The sequence below is a fragment of the Triturus cristatus genome, chromosome 1_2, assembly GCF_964204655.1.
Source record: "Triturus cristatus chromosome 1_2, aTriCri1.1, whole genome shotgun sequence".
NCBI lineage: Eukaryota > Metazoa > Chordata > Amphibia > Caudata > Salamandridae > Triturus > Triturus cristatus.
Genome location: NC_140580.1, coordinates 1,181,213,821 through 1,181,236,724, shown reverse-complemented (window position 1 = coordinate 1,181,236,724; position 22,904 = coordinate 1,181,213,821). Strand labels below are relative to the sequence as shown.

The 22,904-nt window shown below is 48.3% G+C and overlaps 1 protein-coding gene across 8 annotated transcripts in view; it reads left to right on the top strand.

Annotated features, from left to right (window-relative positions):
- ODF2 (outer dense fiber of sperm tails 2) overlaps nt 1–16,464 on the top strand; it is a 433,573-nt gene extending 417,109 nt beyond the window's left edge. For all 8 annotated transcript variants that reach the window (XM_085614079.1, XM_085614083.1, XM_085614082.1 and 5 more), the window contains 3 exons: nt 7,383–7,545; nt 8,791–8,916; nt 14,758–16,464. In XM_085614079.1, the coding sequence (XP_085470205.1) occupies nt 7,383–7,545; nt 8,791–8,916; nt 14,758–14,931 (463 nt within the window). In that variant the 3' untranslated portion in view covers nt 14,932–16,464. The remainder of the gene's footprint in view (nt 1–7,382; nt 7,546–8,790; nt 8,917–14,757) is intronic.
- Nucleotides 16,465–22,904: the final 6,440 nt, after the last annotated feature.

The window sequence follows — 22,904 nt, the reverse complement described above, 5'->3', positions numbered from 1 at the left end:
TCATGTTTCTTTTTCAGCAGCTTGCCTGCCTCCACAAGTAAGAGCGCTCAGTTAGGCGAGCAGAAGGTGGATCTCTGTGAACCTTGGGATTCCTCCACACTGGTACATGTGGCACTGATGGTCGTGTCATGAAGCACGTCGGGTGCTAGTTCTGGAAGCAGCGTGTGGACCAACCATAGCTGTGCACCATCCTCCACCTTGTCTGGGCACTGCGGAAGGAAATACCCATGGTTTAACAACACTGCGCCGTGCAGCCGAAGGTCAGGTGCCACATGGTAGCCGTGAGCGAGGCAAAGGAAACAAGCCAGGCCCAGGCTCAAATGGCTGTGTATCCATGACAGCCACAGTCCTCTATCTTCGACCCTAGACCTGACTCACTATCAGCTGCCTGTACCACGCAAAGCATAGCTATTCAGAGTTCAGACACCAGAGCTGCTGTGCCTTTAGCAGTGATAGTAAGGCATGACATTTCATGCCAGTGCAGTGATGCGGGGATAGGCATTAAAATGCATTGGCATCGATGCCGGGAACGCAGCACTGTCTCCAGAGGCGGATATTGCTCGTGCTTTCAGGGATTTCTACGCTTATCTTTATTCGGCACAGCAACTACCGGAGCAGAGCTCCTCCGCATATTTTCAGGTTCTAACACACACTCGTCTGTCACCGGATAAGGCCGCCTCTGTTGATGGCCCGATTCGAGTGAAGGAGGCAATATCAGCCATTGCTAGGCTTAAGCTCCTCAAGTCTCCTGGCCCGGATGGGTTCACAGCCATTTTTTACAAAACATTTTGCTTGATTCTGGACCCAATATGAACACTGCTCTTCAACGCGATTGGTGAATCTGCGGCTATGCCGCCTACGATGCTTATGGCATCGGTGGTATTCCTGCCTAAACCCGTCAAGGACGGCGGATTCTGTGCCTCATATATGCCTATTTCCCTGCTAAATGTCAATCTTAAGATCTTTACTGGGATTTTAGCGGCCAGGTTGGGCCCGCTGATGCCTGGACTAATTGAGCCAGACAAGGTCGGATTTATGGTGACGAGACAGTGCAGCGATAATAGTAGGAGGTTACTTCACCTCCTAGACAAGGCACGTCACCAATCAGTGGAACGAGTTGTGCTGTCTGTAGACGCCGAGAAGGCATTTGACAGGGTACACTGGCCCTTTTTAGAGACCACTCTGGAGCGGTTCAGGATTGGGAGTCATTTTCGCAGGTAGGTGCTCAGCGGGTATAGCCATCCCTTGGCCACTGTCTGAGTTCATTGTTTCACGTCTAATTCTTTTCCGATCACCAGAGGCACTCGCCAGGGCTTCCCGCTCTCCCCGCTCCTGTTCTCCATCTATATGGAGCTGATGGCCCAGAGGGTCTGGTAAAACCAGCGGATTAGAGGGGTACTTTTTGGAGTGGAGAGGCATACCATCAGCTTGTATGCGGATTATATTATCGCTACGTTAGAGACTCCTGAGTTGTCTATTCCGGCTTTCCTCGACAAACTGGAGGAGTTCTCCACCGTCTCTGGTTTCCGAGTGAACGTGACCAAGTCCACCACAGCTGCCCTCATCCAGGCATGCCCCATTAACTGGGACCTAAAAAACATCCCCTATCTAGGTATTCAGTTGGCGGTTTCAACCGCTGAGACAGTCTCCCTATACTATTCTTGTTTATTGACGCAGATCCGGCGGGATCTACGGCGCTGGCGCCTGTTTGGCCTCTTGTGGCTAGGCCGAGTAGCAGCCCTTAAAATGAATATACTCCCTAAAACCTAATGCCTCTTTCAGACCTTGCCTGTGGTGCCGGCACCAGGGTTGTTGAAGCAGCTCCAGAAGGAGTTCTCTTCCTTCGTCTGGGCGGACAAGACACCGCGAATGAGCAGGGATATGAGTTTCAGATCTCCAGGAGAGGGGGGTTTGGGGATGCCCAATTTAGACCATTATTATAAGACCACTCCGATTCGCTGCTTGTTGGAGTGGGTTCAACCCGAGTCCGAGAAGCACTGCCTTTTCATGGAGCGAGCTCCGGCTGGCCAGCCTTTGTGGAGGATTCCTTTTCTCTGCAAAGCCTCTAGACCTTCAGGTTTATATGGCTCTCCGATAGTGCGGGCCACTCTAAATACATGGGATGCCACGGCCACGCGTAACTGCCTCGCCACCTTCCTATCACCTCTTTTTTTATTTGTTTATTGGGATTTTGCATTTCATGTTACAAGTTGATACTTCATCATTAACATATTTTAACATACATTTGCAGGTGTTTGAATGATATCTTTAATGAAGAATTCCACAATCCCATCGCGCATCAAACGCATTGGATAGGACATCTTACAATAGTCCGGGAGTTACCCTTCTAGCTTAACTCTCCGTACATTGGTATGTTTCGTGGTGTCTGGTTGGGTGGGTGTCCCGGGGGTGTAGGTTGGTAGTTCGCCCTCACCTCTCCCTGGTATGTCTTCTCGGATAGGATTGGTGATTGCATTCCCTGTCGGAATAATTCGGTTTCGGAAATACCGAGGGGGAGAACAAAACTGTTAACTGTGGGGGGAAACCGGGTGTGGGGGAAGGTGGGGAGCGGTCGGAATGTACATCGGTGTTGGTCGGTGATGTGGCTGGCTGTGGTTCAGTCTTACTGTACTGCTGTGTGTGAGAGGGGGGAGAGACCGTCTGTGTGAGAGGGGGGATCCTGACTGGCATGTCCTGGATATGTCATTGGCTTTGTGTGTCCTGATGTTGTGTAGTGTTGACTATTAACTGTTCCGCAGGGGATAGGAGCGGAGTTTGGGGTTGAGATTATGAGGCCTCGGGTGTTACCGCCATTGCCGTCTCCTGTGTGAATTGGAAAAGTAACTGTGCCGATTCCATAGATATGGGATGTATTCGTGTCCCTTTTACCTCCTCATCCCTTAGCACCTCTTCCTCTGCTGCGCCCCATTTTTTCATAGCGCCTACCCAAGCTGCTTCTGGGGGTCCCGCTTCTGGGGGTCCTGCTGGGGCCCGCCAGTGCATGCCTATCCCCCTTTGTGCTAAGAGAATGGCTAGGGATGCAAAGTGCCAGTGTAGTTTTTCAGGGTTTTTTTTGCGTAAAATTCCCAGGGCACATGCCTCCCATGTGGATATGGTCGAAAGATTGACCGTCGCTCGGAGTGTCCGGTGTACCTTATCCCAATACTGTTGGATGGTGGAGCAATCCCAGAACTTATGCTTAAAGCTCGTCTCCGGGGTCTGACAGCAGGGACACGCAAAGTGTGTGTTAGGATAAAAACGGTGCAGTCGATCTGGCGTGAGGTATGCTCGGTGTAGGATATTGAACTGGATGTTTTTGAAGCGCGCATTCCTAGAGACCTTTTTCGGATACTCCAGTGCCTTTTCCCATTCTTTATCGTGAAATGCCTGTCCTACCACGTCCTCCCATTTCTGGCCACCTTCCGATCACCTCTTACCCCATCACTAACAATCCTGACTTCACTCCCGGCCTCGACCAGGTAACATTTAGCCATTGGGATAAGGAGGGCCGCAGATCCATATGGCACTTTTTTAATGAACAGGGACCCATGTACTTCGAAGATTTTCGATCTGATTTTTCTATGCCTGAAACTGAGCGGTATCACTATCCGCAGATACAGCATTGGGTGATACAACCCCAGGTGCGTCAGGGAGCTGAAAGAAGGCTTACCCCCTATGAACGGTGGCTGCTCTCTAAGCATTCTACCAAACGACTCATCACAGAGCGCTCTCACATCCTACGTCCCCCAGAACAAGCAACTAAATCTACTGGTCAGAAAAGATGGGAGGTAGAGCTAGGGCGAACACTGACCCAGAAAGAGTGGACGATATCCATTACAGGGCCCGACACTCAAAGCGCAGCACCTCCAGCGTAGAGTCTGCTACCAAGATAGCTACATACTGGTACCTTACCCCACCCAAGCTACATAAGAGGGACCCTAGCCGCTCGCCGAGCTGTTGGAGGGGACGTGGAGCCACAGGCACACTTTTGCACTTACTATGGGAACGTCCCACTCTCAAGACTTACTGGACACAGGTTCTGGATGAGATAGACCAACATTTTGATACTACTATCTTGCGCTTCCCCAAATTCATTTTCCTGGGTGTCTCTGACAGACTCACATTCCCCCTCAAATCATGCAAAGGGAGGCAAATGGGCATAGCTATAGGGGCGGCAATACAGAGCAAATTGTCAGCTTGGGGCTCTGATAAGACACCTTCGATTCAGGGATGGCGTCATAGTTGGTGGTACATGCTGGTTATGGAACGTATTTCCTTTTCTCTCCAAGGAGATGGGGCCTCCTTTGCAGATCTGTGGCGCCCCTTTATCGCTCTCCTATGTTCCGAATTTCATGAGCTTACTTGCCATAGGTACATGCGCATCCTGCGCCTTTATGCATTAGCGCAGCATCCCAGCCAACCACATGACCACTAATTTGTTTTTTGTCACAATCAGCCACTTCTTATGTAGTTTCTAGTGCGGGGGGGGTTAGGGGGAGGGACTAAGGGAGGGGGTGGTCGGGATGTTTGTTGATTGTTTTCGATGCACTTTGTAGCATTTTGACTGCCTATGGCCCAAGTGTTGGGCGCGTATTGCTGGATGCATCTTGCGTTGTCCTTCCTTTTCTCAAATCAATAAAAAGATTTAAACTAAAAATGCATTGGCCTAGCCCGTGGTTCATGGCACTTAGCATGGCTGTACAAAAGTCGGGCACACCTAAAGAGATCTTGGTGGAATCGGACTGTAAAATCGAAATAATTACCCTTAAAATCAACAAAATAAGAGTTCTTGTTCTTGTAGGGCTCTAGAAATCTAAAATGAGGGCACCTTTTCTGGGTTCTCAAATAGCGACCAGGGGCTTTTAAATTAGTTGCTACTAATGTTTTATCCAATTGTTCACTTGATTTTGTTGTACTTAAGCATGTTGCACACTTGTGTTATTGAGCTACATCTGGGTGCTATTTGGGCCAGGTTTTATCCAAAGGTGACCATCTTGGGAGACTTTTCTGTTATCAACTCCCTCGTTTACTTCAGTATCCTGTGTAGGAAATTCTTTTCAGTGTTACAGCTTTTATTCCATCACAATGGCGTTCATGTGTGCCACATTTTGTCATAAATACAGAATGCGAACGCTGTGGTTGCTCATTAGATTAGCTGCAGTTCATCACCAAGAAGTTGACTGCCAAGCTGATGTTGGTGTGGAAAGTACGTTTCACGCTGCAAACTTAAACGAATGAGGAAGGTATTTGAGAACACATCCATAATGTGTCCACATTTTCCTTTTTACAGCTCTAATCATAATTCCTATGAAAAAACCGCCCCCACATTTTGTTTATTACTAAAGGATTTTTTTTTTTAGATTTACAGCTTTTATTCAATCAAGAGGGCTTCCTGTGTGCCACACATTTGACATTAGTAAGACTGTCCACGCTCTCATTCATCAGAACACTCCGGGAAGCTGCAGTAGAGCCCTGGGCTTCAGCTGACCGGCGGCTGCTGCTCTTAGAAGTGCATGCTTTACGCAGTATGACAGAGTTTATTCTCACATGGGTGAGAAGGATCGTGTGAATTGGCAGAAACCTTGCTCTCATTTCAGCTTCTCCGGCACTTTCCATACTCTACATGAGAAAACCATCAGAGAAAAGGTTTCTCTCAAACATGGCTCATGAAATCCCAGCAGATGGTCAGAATTATTTTCAGGGTAAAATCACCCTAGAATACACCACAATTTCCAAAATTAGTTTGATACCACTAACAACCAATTGACATTGTGACTAACATGTATTATCACCCTTGATATGTGCTCTTTACACAGGCTTTCTCTGCATTGCATTTCAATGGAGACCATGACTCTGGGTCCTGCAGTGTCACTGTGCAGAACATCACTCCAAACTTTGTTTTTTTTCAGTCAATATGTATTTATATATATATATATATCTCCAAATAGTGATCATTGTCTTAGAACTGATTGCCAAAGCCAATCCTTAGGCCCAAGAAGCAGCTCTGTCTTTGATCCCAAAACAATACCAACTCTTTCACTCTTTGCATCTCTCCAGCTGTCATTTCATTGTGTCCTCTCGTACCGCCTCGAGGCCACTGGTCAATGTCTCTTGTGTCGGGTGGAGAGCTGCATCATACCACACCCCAATAATGCTTTTGGTGTCAGGAGCTGAGGAGAGGAAGAAAAATGCACACATGCACACAGAGCTCTCTGGAGCTGGCAGATGAGATCAGACATCGACCCGAGTGTCCATCAACTACGGAAAACAGATGAAATGTCACCCACACTCCAATGCTGCTGCAGTCAAGGGGAGAGATTACATATCCCACTAACACAAATGTAAGGTGACGAGGTTAAGCATCTCAAAGACTGCAAAAACTGGAGGAGAGGTTAAACATCACACGGAGACCTCTGTGCCTCTGAAGTAAGGTGAAGAGGTTAAACATCACAAACAGATCCTAAAGCCTGGAGGAGAAGGGAAAGTTAAACATCACACAGAGACCCTAAAACCTGGAGGAGAGGGGAAAGTTAAACATCACACAGAGACCCTAAAACCTGGAGGAGAGGGGAGAGGTTAAACCGCTCACAGAGACCCTAAAACCTGGAGGAGAGGGGAAAGTTAAACATCACACAGAAACCCTATAGCCTGGTGGAGAGGAAAGAGGTTAAACATCACACAGAGACCCTAAAACCTGGAGGAGAGGGGAGAGGTTAAACAGCTCACAGAGACCCTAAAACCTGGAGGAGAGGGGAAAGTTAAACATCACACAGAGACCCTACATCCTGGAGGAGAGGGGAAAAGTTAAACATCACACAGAGACCTTGGTGACTGAAGTAAGGTGAAGAGATTAAACATACATAGACTGCAAAAACTAGGGAATAGGTTAAACCTCACAAACAGACCTTAGTGCCTCTGAAGTAAGGTAAGTTAAACATCACACAGACCCTACATACTGGAGCAAAGGGGAAAAGTAAAGTGCATGGACTTCAACGCTTCAAGTGTATGGAGACAATGTTAAATATCACACACCTCTGTACCTCTGCGTATGGTGAAGAAATTCTAAATTGCACACATATCTCATTGGTTTTGGAGGAGAGGTTGTATTTTACTCACATATCATAATGACCCATGAGGGGAAGGTTAAACATCACACAGACCCAAAATCTTTCAAATAAAATGTTAGCGTTTGAAATCCGGAACCCCAAAGGGGGTTTAAATATCATACTTGGACCCCAATATCTCTAGGGTTTGAAGGAGAAGTTTGATGTCTCACAGACACTCCAGTGCTTTTTCCGTAGCTGGGAGAGGTGACGCATTAATCTGGTGGCAGGGGATCAAGGGTTGATCCATGAACTTCCAAATGTCTTTTCCAATTTTAGGAAACTGGATGAAGCTGGTGCCCAGAACAGAGATCTGGTTCAAATAGTAGCCAAACGCGAGGAGTCAATCCACCAGAACCAGGTGCGGCTGGAAGAGAAGACGCGAGAGTGTGCTTCCTTGGCTCGGCAGCTGGAAGCTGCCATCCAGGACGCCAAGAGACAGGTGAGCGACATGTTGTGGGTGATGACCTTTCATAAAGGCCTATCATGAATGATCGAATGCAGCTTGTTAAACTTCAACCTGCGTCTTCTCTGTGACAAGCTGTTCTACACCAAGAAAGAGGTGGCAGAAGCTTGCTTGGCACCTAAAACTGGGTGGTGGGAAGAATGTGCCTTTTACCCACAAGAATAAAAGAGATGCATATCCTGCCTGACACGGGCACCTCACATAACTCCTGCAGTGGCAGCATGTATTGCACCATGACACAATGAGAGAGTCTTAAGCTCACCCAGAGCCCTCAGTACCTTGAATGTGTGACCAGAGCACACCAACACACACACACACTCACACTCTCACTCACTCACTCACTCTGAAGGTGAATAGTTTTCCCATCCTGCTCTGTAAGAGGGACCAATGGTGAAGCACTCATGTTGTGTAATAGCTTGTGCCGTGCACACTAGAAGCACCTATGCGACTGTCATAACCCACAGTGGGGGGAATGTATAGGAAGATACTGCTCACCAATGGAGGTGCAGGGGATTCACATCCAGTTTCTTGGGCACCGACAGAAGGTGAAGCACTTGTCATGTAACAGCATGCACAATACCTGGACACAGTGATAGTGTCTATATGAAGCCCATATCCAACACTGAGTACTTCATGGCCAGAGACCATCCTTCCAGCTGGGTCAGAGGATGCGTAGCTTACTCCTGAAGGGGCTGTGCTCCTGCTATCTGACCAGGCGAAGCCCATATTCGACACGGAAGTGGAAGGAATGTTTTGGTGTGAGCCATTCCTAAAGTGACCACAAGGTTCAGACCAGTTCCTCTAAACGAGTCTACCAAAAAGGCAGACCACCATTCCAATCCGAATCAGCTGATATTGCACTGCGAGGTCATGTGGACAGCGGTTTGCGAACTTGTTTCATACTGGCAGAGTGTGCATGTGGGTGTCATAAGCAGCCAGGCACATGTTCATGTTACCGGCTGCCATATGTGTACCTTGAGGGGTAGTGCAGGCCTGTTCCGGGTGGTGAGTCTTTCATTGCCGGGTTACATGTAGGTCTGCACTTGCGCACACCTTGTTCTGGCAGGTCAGGGAATTGAAGCACAGGGAGTTGGTCGTTTTCCCGGGATGACATACATTACTTGAGTTCAGCCACTAGGAACATGCAAAGTATTTGTTTCCGAGGTCTGTAGCTTGTTTCCATGCTTGTGGCATGATAGTTTCATTTTCTTGTGTCCTCAGGTAGAGCAAACCAGGGAGCGAGCATCGTCCAAAGAGCGAACGACCACATCCAAAGTGCTTGATCTGGAGACCCAACTGAGCAGAACGAAGACTGAGCTGAATCAGCTGCGGCGCAGCAAAGAGGATGTGAGTTTGAAAGCATGAGTGGGGGCCCCTATGGAGGAATGTATGAGGGGGACCATGTGAGAGTGTGAACCCTGGAAGGGATCACATGAGGATGTGACAGAAGACAGTCTGTGAGCAGGGTCATGGGAAAAGGGCTGTGAGAGGGTTTTTAAGTGCAAGAGGTAGGGTCAAGGCCGGGTTTGATGACCACTGCGCAAGAAAGGGCATTGTGAGGGTGTGGCAAAAGCAGTCTTTTGGTACCAGGGGCCAGATGTACAACATGATTTTGCATGCGCAAAAGGGTTTGCGAACCTGTTTGTGCATGCAAAATCACTGCTGGCATGTACAATTCCTAAATAGCGAGTCACAATTTATTTGCGACCCTCTATTTACAAATTGCAAGTCGCAATTAGGAAGGGGCCTCCTAATTGCATCCGCAATTCAATGTACGAATGTTTTGTGACCGCAATTGCGGTCGCGAAAGACTTGCAAATTACCACCCTAGGGTGGTAATGGGGTCGTAAAAGGGAAGGGGCACCCAGGGGGCAAACGCAGGACCACTGCCTGGCCTTAAAAAATTAAACAAAAACATGTATTTTTTTTATTTTTTAAATGCATCCCGTTTTTCTTAAAGGAAAACTGGCTGCATTGAAGAAAAAAAACTGCTTTATTGACAAGCAGCCCCAGACATGGAGGACTGCTGAGCCCAGCAGGCCACCATCCCTGAGAGGGCCAGCCGTTCCGAATGAGGTCGCAAATTGTGAGAGGCTCATTAATATTCATGAGCCTCTTAATTTGCGACTCCATTGGGAATTGCAAAACCGTGTAATGACACTGTTGTACATGCATAATAGCGCTTCGCAAATTGCGAGTCGTAATAGACTCGCATTTGCAAAGCGCTATTTTGTGCGTCGTACATCTGGCCCCTGATCTCTTATTCTCAAGATCCTAGTAAATATCCCCCCATTAATTTGCTGCAAAAGACTGACCACATGTAAATTAGCATTCCGAAGCATGGACTCAAGAAGAGATTAGGTTCAGTTGGGTGTATGTTGGAGAAATGCCATTAGGTTTAGCTGGTTGAGCCATTTGCGGCTGAGGCAGACCTTGTAGAGCAGTCAGGAGTCTCTTGGGGCCTTGACTTCAGTAATGTTCAAAGTATTGGCATTGTCCTGGTCAGGAACTGGGTGGAGGGCTGCTAGTCCTCAATGACACGCTATCATTCTGTGATGGCCCCCGCCCCCCGGGATCATCCAGCCTGAAGCCCTCCTACACTGTTCCCCCACCCCCTGCCCCAAGGATCATCCAGCCTGAAGCTTGACTTGTTGCCTGACCCTTTTTTCTACACACACTCTCTTGCATTGTGATTGTTTGGGAGGGTTTAAGGGGCAAACTTGTTAAACATAAACCATTTCATTTACTTTGCAGTAAAGATAATGTGAAGACTAGCACATCTACCCAACCTTCCACTGAACAGACACCATCCTCAACATACCAGGGCTCTGCTGCACACCAGTTCTTTCTTGGTGACTTTCGATTGTTGTCTGAGCAGCACCTGACATATTTATGTGGTCATTCTCTTATAAACCCCAAACCTGCTAGTGTTGCACACGCTAACGTAAAGAGGATGGGTGATCTGTCTTTTTTCACTGTAGCCCCACAGGATTTCCCTGCTCCTTTGTGTCATCATCCCGACAGATAACCATAAAAAAAGGCATGTCCTCTGTCGGACATCGCTTGGATGCTTGTGCTATTTCAGGATTTTAGTTATAAGTTTCCTGCTTACCTCTACTTGCTCCCATACTCGTTGCAGCGAGCCTCCCTGTGCACCTCCCTCCTTACTGGAGGCGTGATCATGGGAGGTGCTTTCGTACTTCTTTCTACCGGCGGGAGCAGTGCAAGGATATAGTTGTAGTTGTCCTGTCCCTACCTCTGTTGCATGCTTTCGTACTCCTAGCTGGTGGCGTGAACGTACAGTTGTACTTCTGCCCCTATGTCCATCGCATGCTCTCATACTCCTAGCTGGTGGCGTGAGCAGTGTGAGGGTACAGTTGTAGTTCTATCCAAACCTCCATTGCGTGCTTTTCACACTCCTTGCTGGTGGCTTGAGCAGTGTGAGGTTACAGTGTATTTTTGCCACTTCTTCTGTTGCATGCTTTCATACTCTTTGCTGGTCGCTTGAGCAGTGTGAGGGTACAGTTGTAGTTCTGCCCCTACCTCTGTTGCATGCTTTCGTACTCCTTGCTGGAGGCGTGAGCAGTGTGAGGGTACATTTGTAGTTCTCCTGCCCCTACCTCCGTTGCATGCTTTCGTACTCCTTGCTGGAGGCGTGAGCAGTGTGAGGATACAGTTGTAGTTCTGCCCCTACCTCCGTTGTATGCTTTCGTACTCCTAGCTGGTGGCGTGAGCAGTGTGAAGGGTACATTTGTAGTTCTCCTGCCCCTACCTCCGTTGTATGCTTTCGTACTCCTTGCTGGAGGCGTGAGCGGTGTGAGGGTACAGTTGTAGTTCTGCCCCTACCTCTGTTGCATGCTCTCGTACTCCTTGCTGGTAACCTGAGCAGTTTGAGGGTACAGTTGTAGTTCTGCCCCTACCTCCCTTGCATGCTCTCGTACTCCTAGCTGGTGGCGTGAGCAGTGTGAGGATACAGTTGTAGTTCTGCCCCTACCTCCGTTGCATGCTTTCATGCTCCTAGCTGGTGGCGTGAGCAGTGTGAGGGTACAGTTATAGTTCTGCCCCTACCTCCGTTGCATGCTCTCGTATACCTAGCTGGTGGCCTTAGCAGTGTGAGGATAAAGCGGTAGTTCTTCTGCCCCTACCTCTGTTGCATGCTTTTGTACTCCTTGCTGGTAGCCTGAGCAGTGTGAGGGTACAGTTATAGTTCTGCCCCTACCTCCGTTGCATGCTCTCGTATACCTAGCTGGTGGCCCGAGCAGTGTGAGGATAAAGCGGTAGTTCTTCTGCCCCTACCTCCGTTGCATGCTCTCATATACCTAGCTGGTGGCCTGAGCAGTGTGAGGATAAAGTGGTAGTTCTTCTGCCCCTACCTCCGTTGCATGCTTTCTTACTCCTTGCTGGTAGCTTGAGCAGTGTGAGGGTACAGTTGTAGTTCTGCCCCTACCTCCCTTGCATGCTCTCGTACTCCTAGCTGGTGGCGTGAGCAGTGTGAGGATACAGTTGTAGTTCTGCCCCTACCTCCGTTGCATGCTTTCGTACTCCTTGCTGGTAGCCTGAGCAGTGTGAGGGTACAGTTATAGTTCTGCCCCTACCTCCGTTGCATGCTCTCGTATACCTAGCTGGTGGCCCGAGCAGTGTGAGGATAAAGCGGTAGTTCTTCTGCCCCTACCTCCGTTGCATGCTCTCGTATACCTAGCTGGTGGCCTGAGCAGTGTGAGGATAAAGTGGTAGTTCTTCTGCCCCTACCTCCGTTGCATGCTTTCGTACTCCTTGCTGGTAGCCTGAGCAGTGTGAGGGTACAGTTGTAGTTCTGCCCCTACCTCCCTTGCATGCTCTCGTACTCCTAGCTTGTGGCGTGAGCAGTGTGAGGGAACAGTTGTAGTTCTGCCCCTACCTCCCTTGCATGCTCTCGTACTCCTAGCTGGTGGCGTGAGCAGTGTGAGGGTACAGTTGTAGTTCCGCCCCTACCTCCGTTGCATGCTTTCTTACTCCTTGCTGGTGGCCTGAGCAGTGTGAGGGTACATTTGTAGTTCCCCTGCCCCTACCTCCGCATGCTTTCTTACTCCTTGCTGGTGGCGTGAGCAGTGGAAGGATACAGTTGTAGTTCTGGCCCTACCTCCGTTGCATGCTTTCCTACTCCTAGCTGGAGGCGTGAGCAGTGTGAGGGTACAGTTGTAGTTCTGCCCCTACCTCCGTTGCATGCTTTCGTACTCCTTGCTGGTAGCCTGAGCAGTGTGAGGATACAGTTGTAGTTCTGCCCCTACCTCCGTTGCATGCTTTCATGCTCCTAGCTGGTGGCGTGAGCAGTGTGAGGGTACAGTTATAGTTCTGCCCCTACCTCCGTTGCATGCTCTCGTACTCCTTGCTGGTGGCCTGAGCAGTTTGAGGATAAAGCGGTAGTTCTCCTGCCCCTACCTCTGTTGCATGCTTTCTTACTCCTTGCTGGTGGCGTGAGCAGTGTGAGGGTACAGTTGTAGTTCTCCTGCCCCTACCTCCGTTGTATGCTTTAGTACTCCTTGCTGGTGGTGTGAGCAGTGTGAGGGAACATTTATAGTTCTGCCCCTACCTCCGTTGCATGCTCTCGTATACCTAGCTGGTGGCCCGAGCAGTGTGAGGATAAAGCGGTAGTTCTTCTGCCCCTACCTCCATTGCATGCTTTCGTACTCCTTGCTGGTAGCCTGAGCAGTGTAAGGATACAGTTGTAATTCTGTCGCTACCTCTGTTGCATGCGCTCACACACCTTGTTGGTGGCTTGAGCAGTGTGAGGATAAAGTGGTAGTTCCCACCTCCATTGCATGCTTTCGTACTCCTTGCTGGTGGTGTGAGCAGTGTGAGGGTACAGTTGTAGTTCTGCCCCTACCTCCGTTGTATGCTCTCGTACTCCTTGCTGGAGGCGTGAGCAGTGTGAGGGTACAGTTGTAGTTCTGCCCCTACCTCCCTTGCATGCTCTCGTACTCCTTGCTGGAGGCGTGAGCAGTGTGAGGGTACAGTTGTAGTTCGGCCCCTACCTCCCTTGCATGCTCTCGTACTTCTTGCTGGAGGCGTGAGCAGTGTGAGGGTACACTTGTAGTTCTGCCCCTACCTCCCTTGCATGCTCTTGCACACTTTGCTGGTGGCGTCAACAGTGTGAGGGTACAGTTGTAGTTCTGCCCCTACCTCCGTTGCATGCTCTCGTACTCCTAGCTGGTGGCGTGAGCAGTGTGAGGGTACATTTGTAGTTCTCCTGCCCCTACCTCTGTTGCATGCTCTCGTACTCCTTGCTGGTAACCTGAGCAGTTTGAGGGTACAGTTGTAGTTCTGCCCCTACCTCCCTTGCATGCTCTCACACACCTTGCTGGTGGCTTGTGAAGTGGTCAGAGGTAGTTGTAGTTTCACCCCTACTTCTGTTGCATTCTCTCCTACTCCCTGCTGGCTGTGTGAGCAGTGCCAGGGCGTGGTTCTTCTTTGGTTGCGCTGTCCTGTCTGCCTTCCAGACTGCCCATTCTTTTCTGGAATATTCTGCTGTTCCACAGCACCCCCTTTCTTTGCCAATTCTGTTTTCACATTAGGTCAAGCCTTCTTGCCCTCTCACAACATGTATTCCTCCAATCCTTTAGACCAGTGGTTCTTAATATAGGATTTCTGTGGACCCCACTGACTCATTACTGGAACCTGGGACCCCCCACTGAGGTAGTACTGGGAGCAGGAGGGCCCCAACCTCAGCAATTGCTATGATTTTAACCTCAAAACAGTATACAAAAATATAGAACCTATAAAATACTAAAATATTTTACTTATTTTCCAAATACAATTTTATTTAGACTTTATTATTCAGCTAATATTATTTGATTTTATAAAACGTCATGGAAGACCCCTAGGTAGTGGTCACTGAGTCCAGGGGTACATGGATCACAGCGTAAGAACCACTGCTTTAAGCCAATTTTTAAAACGATGTTCTTCACCTAAGCTCAGGCCCATCTTCTGCGAATTCTCACTTTCCTCTGCACAGTCTTGTTAAAGGAGAGCTTCTGGTTGGCTTCTCTTTCTGGTGGTGTGAGCACCCTAGGTTGCTTCATGTTCAGCGTTCGTATTTCATAGGGATGTTCCTTAGTGTGCTACATGTTTTCCCACTCTGTGGGTTGGAAACTTGGGATGAAAGATTCTACTCTTTCACTGGCTCAGCTCTCTGCTCCTTTCTTCCTCTAGACCGAGCGCCGGTTCCAGAGCCGCTTGCAGGACATGAAGGACCGCTTAGAGCAGTCGGAGAGCACCAACCGCAGTATGCAGAACTACGTCCAGTTCCTCAAATCTTCCTACGCAAATGTCTTTGGAGATACCACACTGTCCAGCTCTCCAGTTCGGCCCCGAACCCCACTATAGGAATTTATGAGCCGCATTTCTATGCTCAGACATGGTGCATTGTGGACATTCTGTACAATGGCTGGTCAAACATGGGCTTCCGCCACTTGACCGTTCAGAAATCAAAGCATCCATTGGTGACCAACTTGTGGTTCTGTACCGGGATATAATGCTGGAATGGCAGCAGGACAGGTCTACAGCCTGGCGGTATTCTCTTGTGCCCAGGTACAAAAGGTTTGTGTTTTATCTCCAGGACTGCAGGTTTTTATTTTTTTAAAGACAGCACATGTGGCTTCTCGTTTTCAAGGGTCTTCCACCATGCAGCCTACAGGTTCATTTCTGGTGTCTACACTCCAGGGTACTTCTCATCCACTGCTCTTCTGGTATGGTCTCTTTGTCCTCGGCACTTTTGGTCTTTTGTTTTTACACCATCTTGCATCTTCTGACCTCTGCTCTTCGTCTGGTATCTGCTTGCAAGCGAAGGTGGTCATTTCATATCTCCTTTGCTGGATTCCCATGGCTGGTCTGGCCAGCTTCAGGTAAGAACCATTACAGAGACATGCAGACTGGTAACTAGAAAGCATGTGAATCCAGTGTCCATGGAATAAACTGGCTTAAGGAAACGGACACGTGAACCCTTGGGCATGCTCTGGCTCTTGAGGTGCATCAATGCTTGGCCACTGGAGGAGACGCCAAGTTCAGATGCAGGTGACCACCTCTTAGTCTCTCTGCTGCTCTCTCTGCCATAGCCTGAGTCCTTCAGTCCCACCGTTGACCCCACCTGAAACGTCACTGCAGGTTCATGTGTTGACGACTTCCATGTTGGTAGAATTGATATGTATCTAAAGGTACATTGGTCAGTCACTGCACTCTGGCGAAGAAGCGGCCACATACAACACCCTATTTCATCCACGAAAAGAATACACAACATCACGTGACACATCTTCTGACTTTGGTAAAGAACACAGCACAGCATATGGAGCAGTATGGTCACATCTCCTCAGAAGAACATATGAATCGATCTCATTCCTACAAGGAACTTGCAGAAACATAGTAACGCCCTTTCCCATTAAGATAACATAGGTCCACGTAAGATGTTCTCTGTTCCCCATGAAAAACAGTCAGAATATCAGAGGCCTGTCCCCTCCCAGCTCCAAATCGCCTCCTCACAGCAAGAAACTAGCCTCTCCACAGACCCAAGTTGAGCACATCTGAGCACCCGAGGCAGCCTCCTCACTCCCCTGCTATCCCCTAAACTCAACTTGCAGTTGTCCCTTCCTTGCCCCATGATGAACACAGCGAGAGGTAAAACACCATCTTTTCCACGTCGAGAGTGTGGAGCAGTATACAAAATTTTGCATTTCAGTACTTCGCAGACATATTCACTTTTATGCATTTTGTATGGTTTTCTATTGATGATCTCCACAGCCCTCGATGAAGGGTTGATCACGAGTACATTTCCTATGGTTGAATGTTTGAATCAGTATTTATGAGTTGCGTTTGTATGAATTGAATATGAAAGGTGCTAATAAAGTATTTCAGTTTTGAAATCTGTTTTTCGTTTCTCTGTGCTTTTGCTGCAGTACCAATACGCTTGGTTTCTCTGTTTCCAGACTGCTGAGATATCCTGGCCACAAACCAGTGGTTGAGAAGCTGTCTTGTGCAACAACGATGAACTAAAATGTCTGTAAGCTCTGTAAGTAACACAGCCCTGTGAAAGGCCGCCAGTCCCAAATCTGCAAACGTTTGCTTCCGCTGTTCATAGTCGGACCTCTGTAGAGCTGTGCCTCCGTGCAGTTACACTGCCTTCCACACGCCTGTTTCTCTCCCAGTACTTCTTCATGTCAGTCTCCGTGTTCAAGGATCATCCACACGGCATTGCCTGCGCCTGCATCCCCCTTCTCCTGGGTGCAACTGCTGCACCCAACTTTCTTTCCAGTCCTTAAGTAATCGGCTTGTTTGGTGCCCCCAGGTTCATTGTTTGCTGCCCCTGCAGTGGTGTTCACTCAGAATGTAGGTAGATGTGGTTGTGTTGCATGGAGCTAGCTTGAGAACAGCAGAGCTCTGAAGCACGAGCGCCTTGTGAGCCCCGGGCAAGAGCATCTTTTTTTCACCCGCTTGATGGGGTTATCTGTTCGTCCCAAGTATTTTGTCCTAGTAGTCTGTGAAAGGCATTGACAATTGGTCGATACCTGGTCGACCCCAGAGAGTCTCACTCGCCTAATACCAGAGCTTGCGGCGGTGTACCCTCAAAGCCTACCAGTACTAAAGCATACTCTTAAGTGCTCAGAGCATAGTCCGTGTGTCCTCCAGGTGTACCTCTCGCATAGTGTGCTCTGGGGTGCTCCTCGAACTTCAGTCTACTAAAAGCCAATGGCTCTGCTTCGACATTGTTCCCCACCAGGTATGACTTTCTCTGTCCTACATATGTGCCCCCTATGTGTGCTGCCATAAATTCCTTTCTTTCCTCGCCAACAAACACAGATCTGGAGCTACCCCTCGTCTCATTTAGACACTTACACAAAAAAGTCTTCTAAAATATGGTGTTCAGAAAGTCACCTCACAAATCTATAGTGTTTAAACCTGCATGTCATATCAGGTGTGGAACCACCTCAACACAGGGCTGGGGTACTGCAAAAATATTTCCAGATCCAGTCTGGCACCTGGAACAGTACGCAAATGGTGAGGAATCTGCGGTAAGAAGTTTCTAACAGAAAAGCCCACTAAGTTTTGCAGCTCTACATGGTAGCTGATGCCCATGTAGTAATAAATGTCTGTGACTGACCCACTTATGGTTTGCCTGAGGTGCCTGGTGTCGGACCAGGATTCCAAAGCCTGTACTGATTGTACCTTGATACGCCCCAAGACCATTCAAGACTGGGAATCAAAGTGAAGCTCTTCGCAGTGAAGCGCCGCAAGGCCCTCACTCTGGGATCGGTCGAGGTCTGAAGGTAGGCCCCGTGACAGGTTGTCTTCATGATTTCAGTCCTCGGGCAAAACCAAGAAGGAAGCCTGGGACGTCCAAGTGAAACTCAGCCCTGTCCACCACTCTCTATCTCTAAGAAGCACACGGGTGTCATTGTGCCTCCAGACTACGCTCCCTAAGTCACTCTCTTTGAGTCTGTTCTGACCTTGCTCCGCAGCAACTGGATTAACTGGAGCCATCAGCAACACCGCAGCAAATCGTGAACTTCTGTGAAGCCATGCTGCGACTTTTTTGGCACATTACCGGTTCCCTCTGGTGTGCCTGCGGGTCACAAGGAGCCGAGCTGCCTCCCAACTGGCCTTCCACCACCAGGTCCGCTTTCTGCACCAGTCTGGCCCTCTAGATCCACTCAGGGCTCCGGTACCAATCTCCCCTCCCTCAACTGGACAACATCGGCCAACCCATAGTGCTGTCTGACACTGAGACGGCACCACTCCAACCCAGGCTGCACACTCCTTTCTCTGCGCCGCAGCCTCTTTACCAACCTTCTGATCATGACACAGTGCCTCTACCTTCGGGAAGGGCTCATGTCCTTCATGGGTTATTCAGCACAGACTCCAACGATGGGACAATAATGCTGGGCACGAGCCTTACCTAGACGACAAGTGGTACGAGCACCTCCAAGATGCCAATGATCTGGATACCTTTTTAGATAATGTACTAGTATGTGTATGTGTATATATATATATATATATATATATATATATATATATATATATATATTACCTACTGGCGGTCGCCAGTAGGTAGTTATAGTTAGGACCACGTTTCCATAGGAAATCCGCAACATTCTATTTTGAATAACTTTGGCGCCGGTTGACGAATCCTCGCGAATTTTTCAAAATAGGTGGGGCGCTACGCTCCGCTCCTACCCTGAAAGTCTCGGGGGGGATTCGTCAAGCGGGGGCTGAGATAAAAGGGGGGTCCCAAAACGCGTTTTTCCCATGCATTTTTCCATAGGACCTTTAGACACAGCTACAGCCCGAACGGCTGAACAGAATTACTTGAAATTTGGCAGAGAGGTAGTCCTCGGGTCAAGGAAGTGCCTTTTGTAGGTTTGGTGTAAATCTGTTCAGTAGATTCTGAGAAAATAGCCTTTAAATCAATATATATATCTGTGGCAGCTTACGGTGCGCTTACCGTACGCGTACGGTGACGTGCGCGAGCGCGATTCTGATTGGCCCTTAGATCTTAGTAAACATTCGAATCGGTCGAAACCAGGAAGCGGCGGCCGCCATTTTCTCTCTCGCACTCTGACAGGGGGTTGAAAAACAAAGGGCAAAAACATGTAAAGGGGCTGTTTACACAGCTCCCAAGCACCTAGCCATGTCGACGGAGTCCCCAACGATCCCCCAAGTGAAAAAAGGCAATTTTAATTTTTTTGAAAATGTCGCCGATTACGCTTCTCGTACGCGTACGGTAATAAATAATTAAAAAAAAAAAAACAATATCCATATTCTCCCCAGCCCGTTTGCAAAAGGTGCCCGAAGGGCACCTTTTGTGCATGGATTATTTGCTCAAAACCCAACATATATTTTACCTGTCACAACGATGCTCATCATATGTCCTCCATGTGCGCACGGTGCGCGAAGCGCATCGTGCGTTCATGGCCCATCTAGCGTAACGTGGGCACGCGGTGCGCAAAGCGCACCGCGTTCGCGCACTGTGCGCGCACGGAACGAACTGCGTTAAGTGGGCGCGCACGCCACAAATTGCGTAAAGTAACTTAGCATTTAAAAAAACGTACAAATTCACTGAAAAAACCATAGGTTTCACACACGTTATAGTTAGGAATTAGCATTTAAAAAACCTTGCAAATTCACTGAAAAAACCATAGGTTTCACACATGTTATAGTTAGCTGGACATTTTACTGATAAAAAACCAATGAAATTCCCCCGTTATAGTTACTGTAGGCAACTATAACTCACGCGACCGTAATCCTCTGCTGATGGCATATGTGTCTTTATGAAAAAAAAATATTTGTAATATATGTATAGCTAAAATTTAATGGAAGAAGACATGGGCAAATAAGTGTCTAAATACAGTATTAGCATCAGCAGAGGATTACGGTCGCATGAGTTATAGTTGCCTACAGTAACTATAACGGGGGAATATATATATATATATATATACATTACCTACTGGCGGTCGCCAGTAGGTAGTTATAGTTAGGACCCTGTTTCCATAGGAAAACCCCAACATTCTATTTGGAATAACTTTGGCGCCGGTCGACGAATCCTCGCGAAATTTTCAAAACTAATGGGGCGCTACGCTCCGCTCCTACCCTGAAAGTCTCGGGGGGGATTCGTCAAGCAGGGGCTGAGAAAAAAGGGGGGTCCCAAAACGCGTTTTTCCCATGCATTTTTCCATAGGACCTTTAGACACAGCTACAGCCCGAACGGCTGAACAGAGTTACTTGAAATTTGGCAGAGAGGTAGTCTACAGGTCAAGAAAGTGCCTTTTGTAGGTCTGGTGTAAATCTGTTCAGTAGTTCCTGAGAAAATAGCATTTAAATCAATATATATATCTGTGGCAGCTTACGGTGCGCTTACCGTGCGCTTACGGTAAGCTTACCGTACGCGTACGGTGCCGTGCGCGAGCGCGATTCTGATTGGCTGTTACAGCTTAGTAAACATTCGAATCGGTCGAAACCAGGAAGCGTCGGCCGCCATTTTCTCTCTCGCACTCTGAGGGGGGGAGGAAAAACAAAGGTTGAAAACATGTAAAGCGGCATGTTAGACAGCTCCTAACCACCTAGCCTTAAGCAAGGTGACCTAATAGAATCACCAAGGCAAAATATTCAATGTAAATTTTTTTCGAAAAAACGCCGATTACGCTTACCGTACGCGTACGGTAAAAATTTAATATAAAAAAAAAACTATCCACAACTTCCCATCCCCGTGCGCAAAAGGAGCCCGCAGGGCACCTTTTGTGCATGTCATATAACTTATAGGGAACAATTAATAGATTACCTTTCACAACGAAGCGCATAATATGTCCTCCGTGTGCGGACGGTGCGCGAAACGCATCGTGCGCACATGGCCCATCCAGCGTAACGTGGGCACGTGGTGCGCGTAGCGCACCGCGTGCCCACCGTGCGTGCACGGCACTAACTGCGTAAAGTGGGCGCGCGGTGCGCGAAGCGCACCGTGCGCGCACGGAACGAACTGCGTTAAGTGGGCGCGCACGCCACGAACGGCGTAAAGTAACTTGGCATTTAAAAAACCGTACAAATTCACTGAAAAAAACCATAGGTTTCACATACGTTATAGTTAGGAATTAGTATTTAAAAAACCTTGCAAATTCACTGAAAAAACATAGGTTTTACACATGTTATAGTTAGCTGGACATCTTACTGATAAAAAACCATTGAAATTCCCCCGTTATAGTTAGTGCAGGCAACTATAACTCACGTGACCGCAATCCTCTGCTGATGCTAATACTGTATTTAGACACTTATTTGCCCATGTCTTCTTCCATTAAATTTGAGCTATACATATATTACAATTTTTTTTTTCCATAAAGACACATATGTCATCAGCAGAGGATTGCGGTCACGTGAGTTATAGTTGCCTGCACTAACTATAACGGGGGAATTTCAATGGTTTTTTATCAGTAAAATGTCCAGCTAACTATAACATGTGTAAAACCTATGGTTTTTTCAGTGAATATATATATATATATACGTATCATAAACACGGGGGTTGCCAAAATATGGAGTCGCACTCGTACCAAGAGAAGCTTTCCCCAAAGCTTTAATCAAATTCAGGTAGCAGCAGCTTACACCAGTTAATCACAGCATGCGCCCGCTGCCTTGACGCGTTTCGAGTAATCTCTTCTTCAGAAGGCTGCGCGGACTGAGAGCGTAGTTTGTGGCTTCTACTTCCGTTATAAGCAGCTGCATCACATGTCCATAATTGAACGCCCTGGATGGGGCTCTGTGTTGCATCATGGGAGTTGAAGTCCATAATCTCACCCAAATGGCAACGTTCTCAATATCAATGCAATAAGGCCCAGAGTGAGCCCCCGGTAGCTGTTGTTACTTTAATCCATGCTCCTGGTCCCACAGAATGAGCCCCGTGTATCAGGACTCTGTGGCCCCCACTGTAAGGGGTGGTGCTACTCCGCGACCGGACAGCCGCAAAACATCATAAACACGGGGGTTGCCAAAATATGGAGTCGCACTCGTACCAAGAGAAGCTTTCCCCAAAGCTTTAATCAAATTCAGGTAGCAGCAGCTTACACCAGTTAATCACAGCATGCGCCCGCTGCCTTGACGCGTTTCGAGTAATCTCTTCTTCAGAAGGCTGCGCGGACTGAGAGCGTAGTTTGTGGCTTCTACTTCCGTTATAAGCAGCTGCATCACATGTCCATAATTGAACGCCCTGGATGGGGCTCTGTGTTGCATCATGGGAGTTGAAGTCCATAATCTCACCCAAATGGCAACGTTCTCAATATCAATGCAATAAGGCCCTGAGTGAGCCCCCGGTAGCTGTTGTTACTTTAATCCATGCTCCTGGTCCCACAGAATGAGCCCCGTGTATCAGGACTCTGTGGCCCCCACTGTAAGGGGTGGTGCTACTCCGCGACCGGACAGCCGCAAAACATCATAAACACGGGGGTTGCCAAAATATGGAGTCGCACTCGTACCAAGAGAAGCTTTCCCCAAAGCTTTAATCAAATTCAGGTAGCAGCAGCTTACACCAATTAATCACAGCATGCGCCCGCTGCCTTGACGCGTTTCGAGTAATCTCTTCTTCAGAAGGCTGCGCGGACTGAGAGCGTAGTTTGTGGCTTCTACTTCCGTTATAAGCAGCTGCATCACATGTCCCTAATTGAACGCCCTGGATGGGGCTCTGTGTTGCATCATGGGAGTTGAAGTCCATAATCTCACCCAAATGGCAACGTTCTCAATATCAATGCAATAAGGCCCTGAGTGAGCCCCCGGTAGCTGTTGTTACTTTAATCCATGCTCCTGGTCCCACAGAATGAGCCCCGTGTATCAGG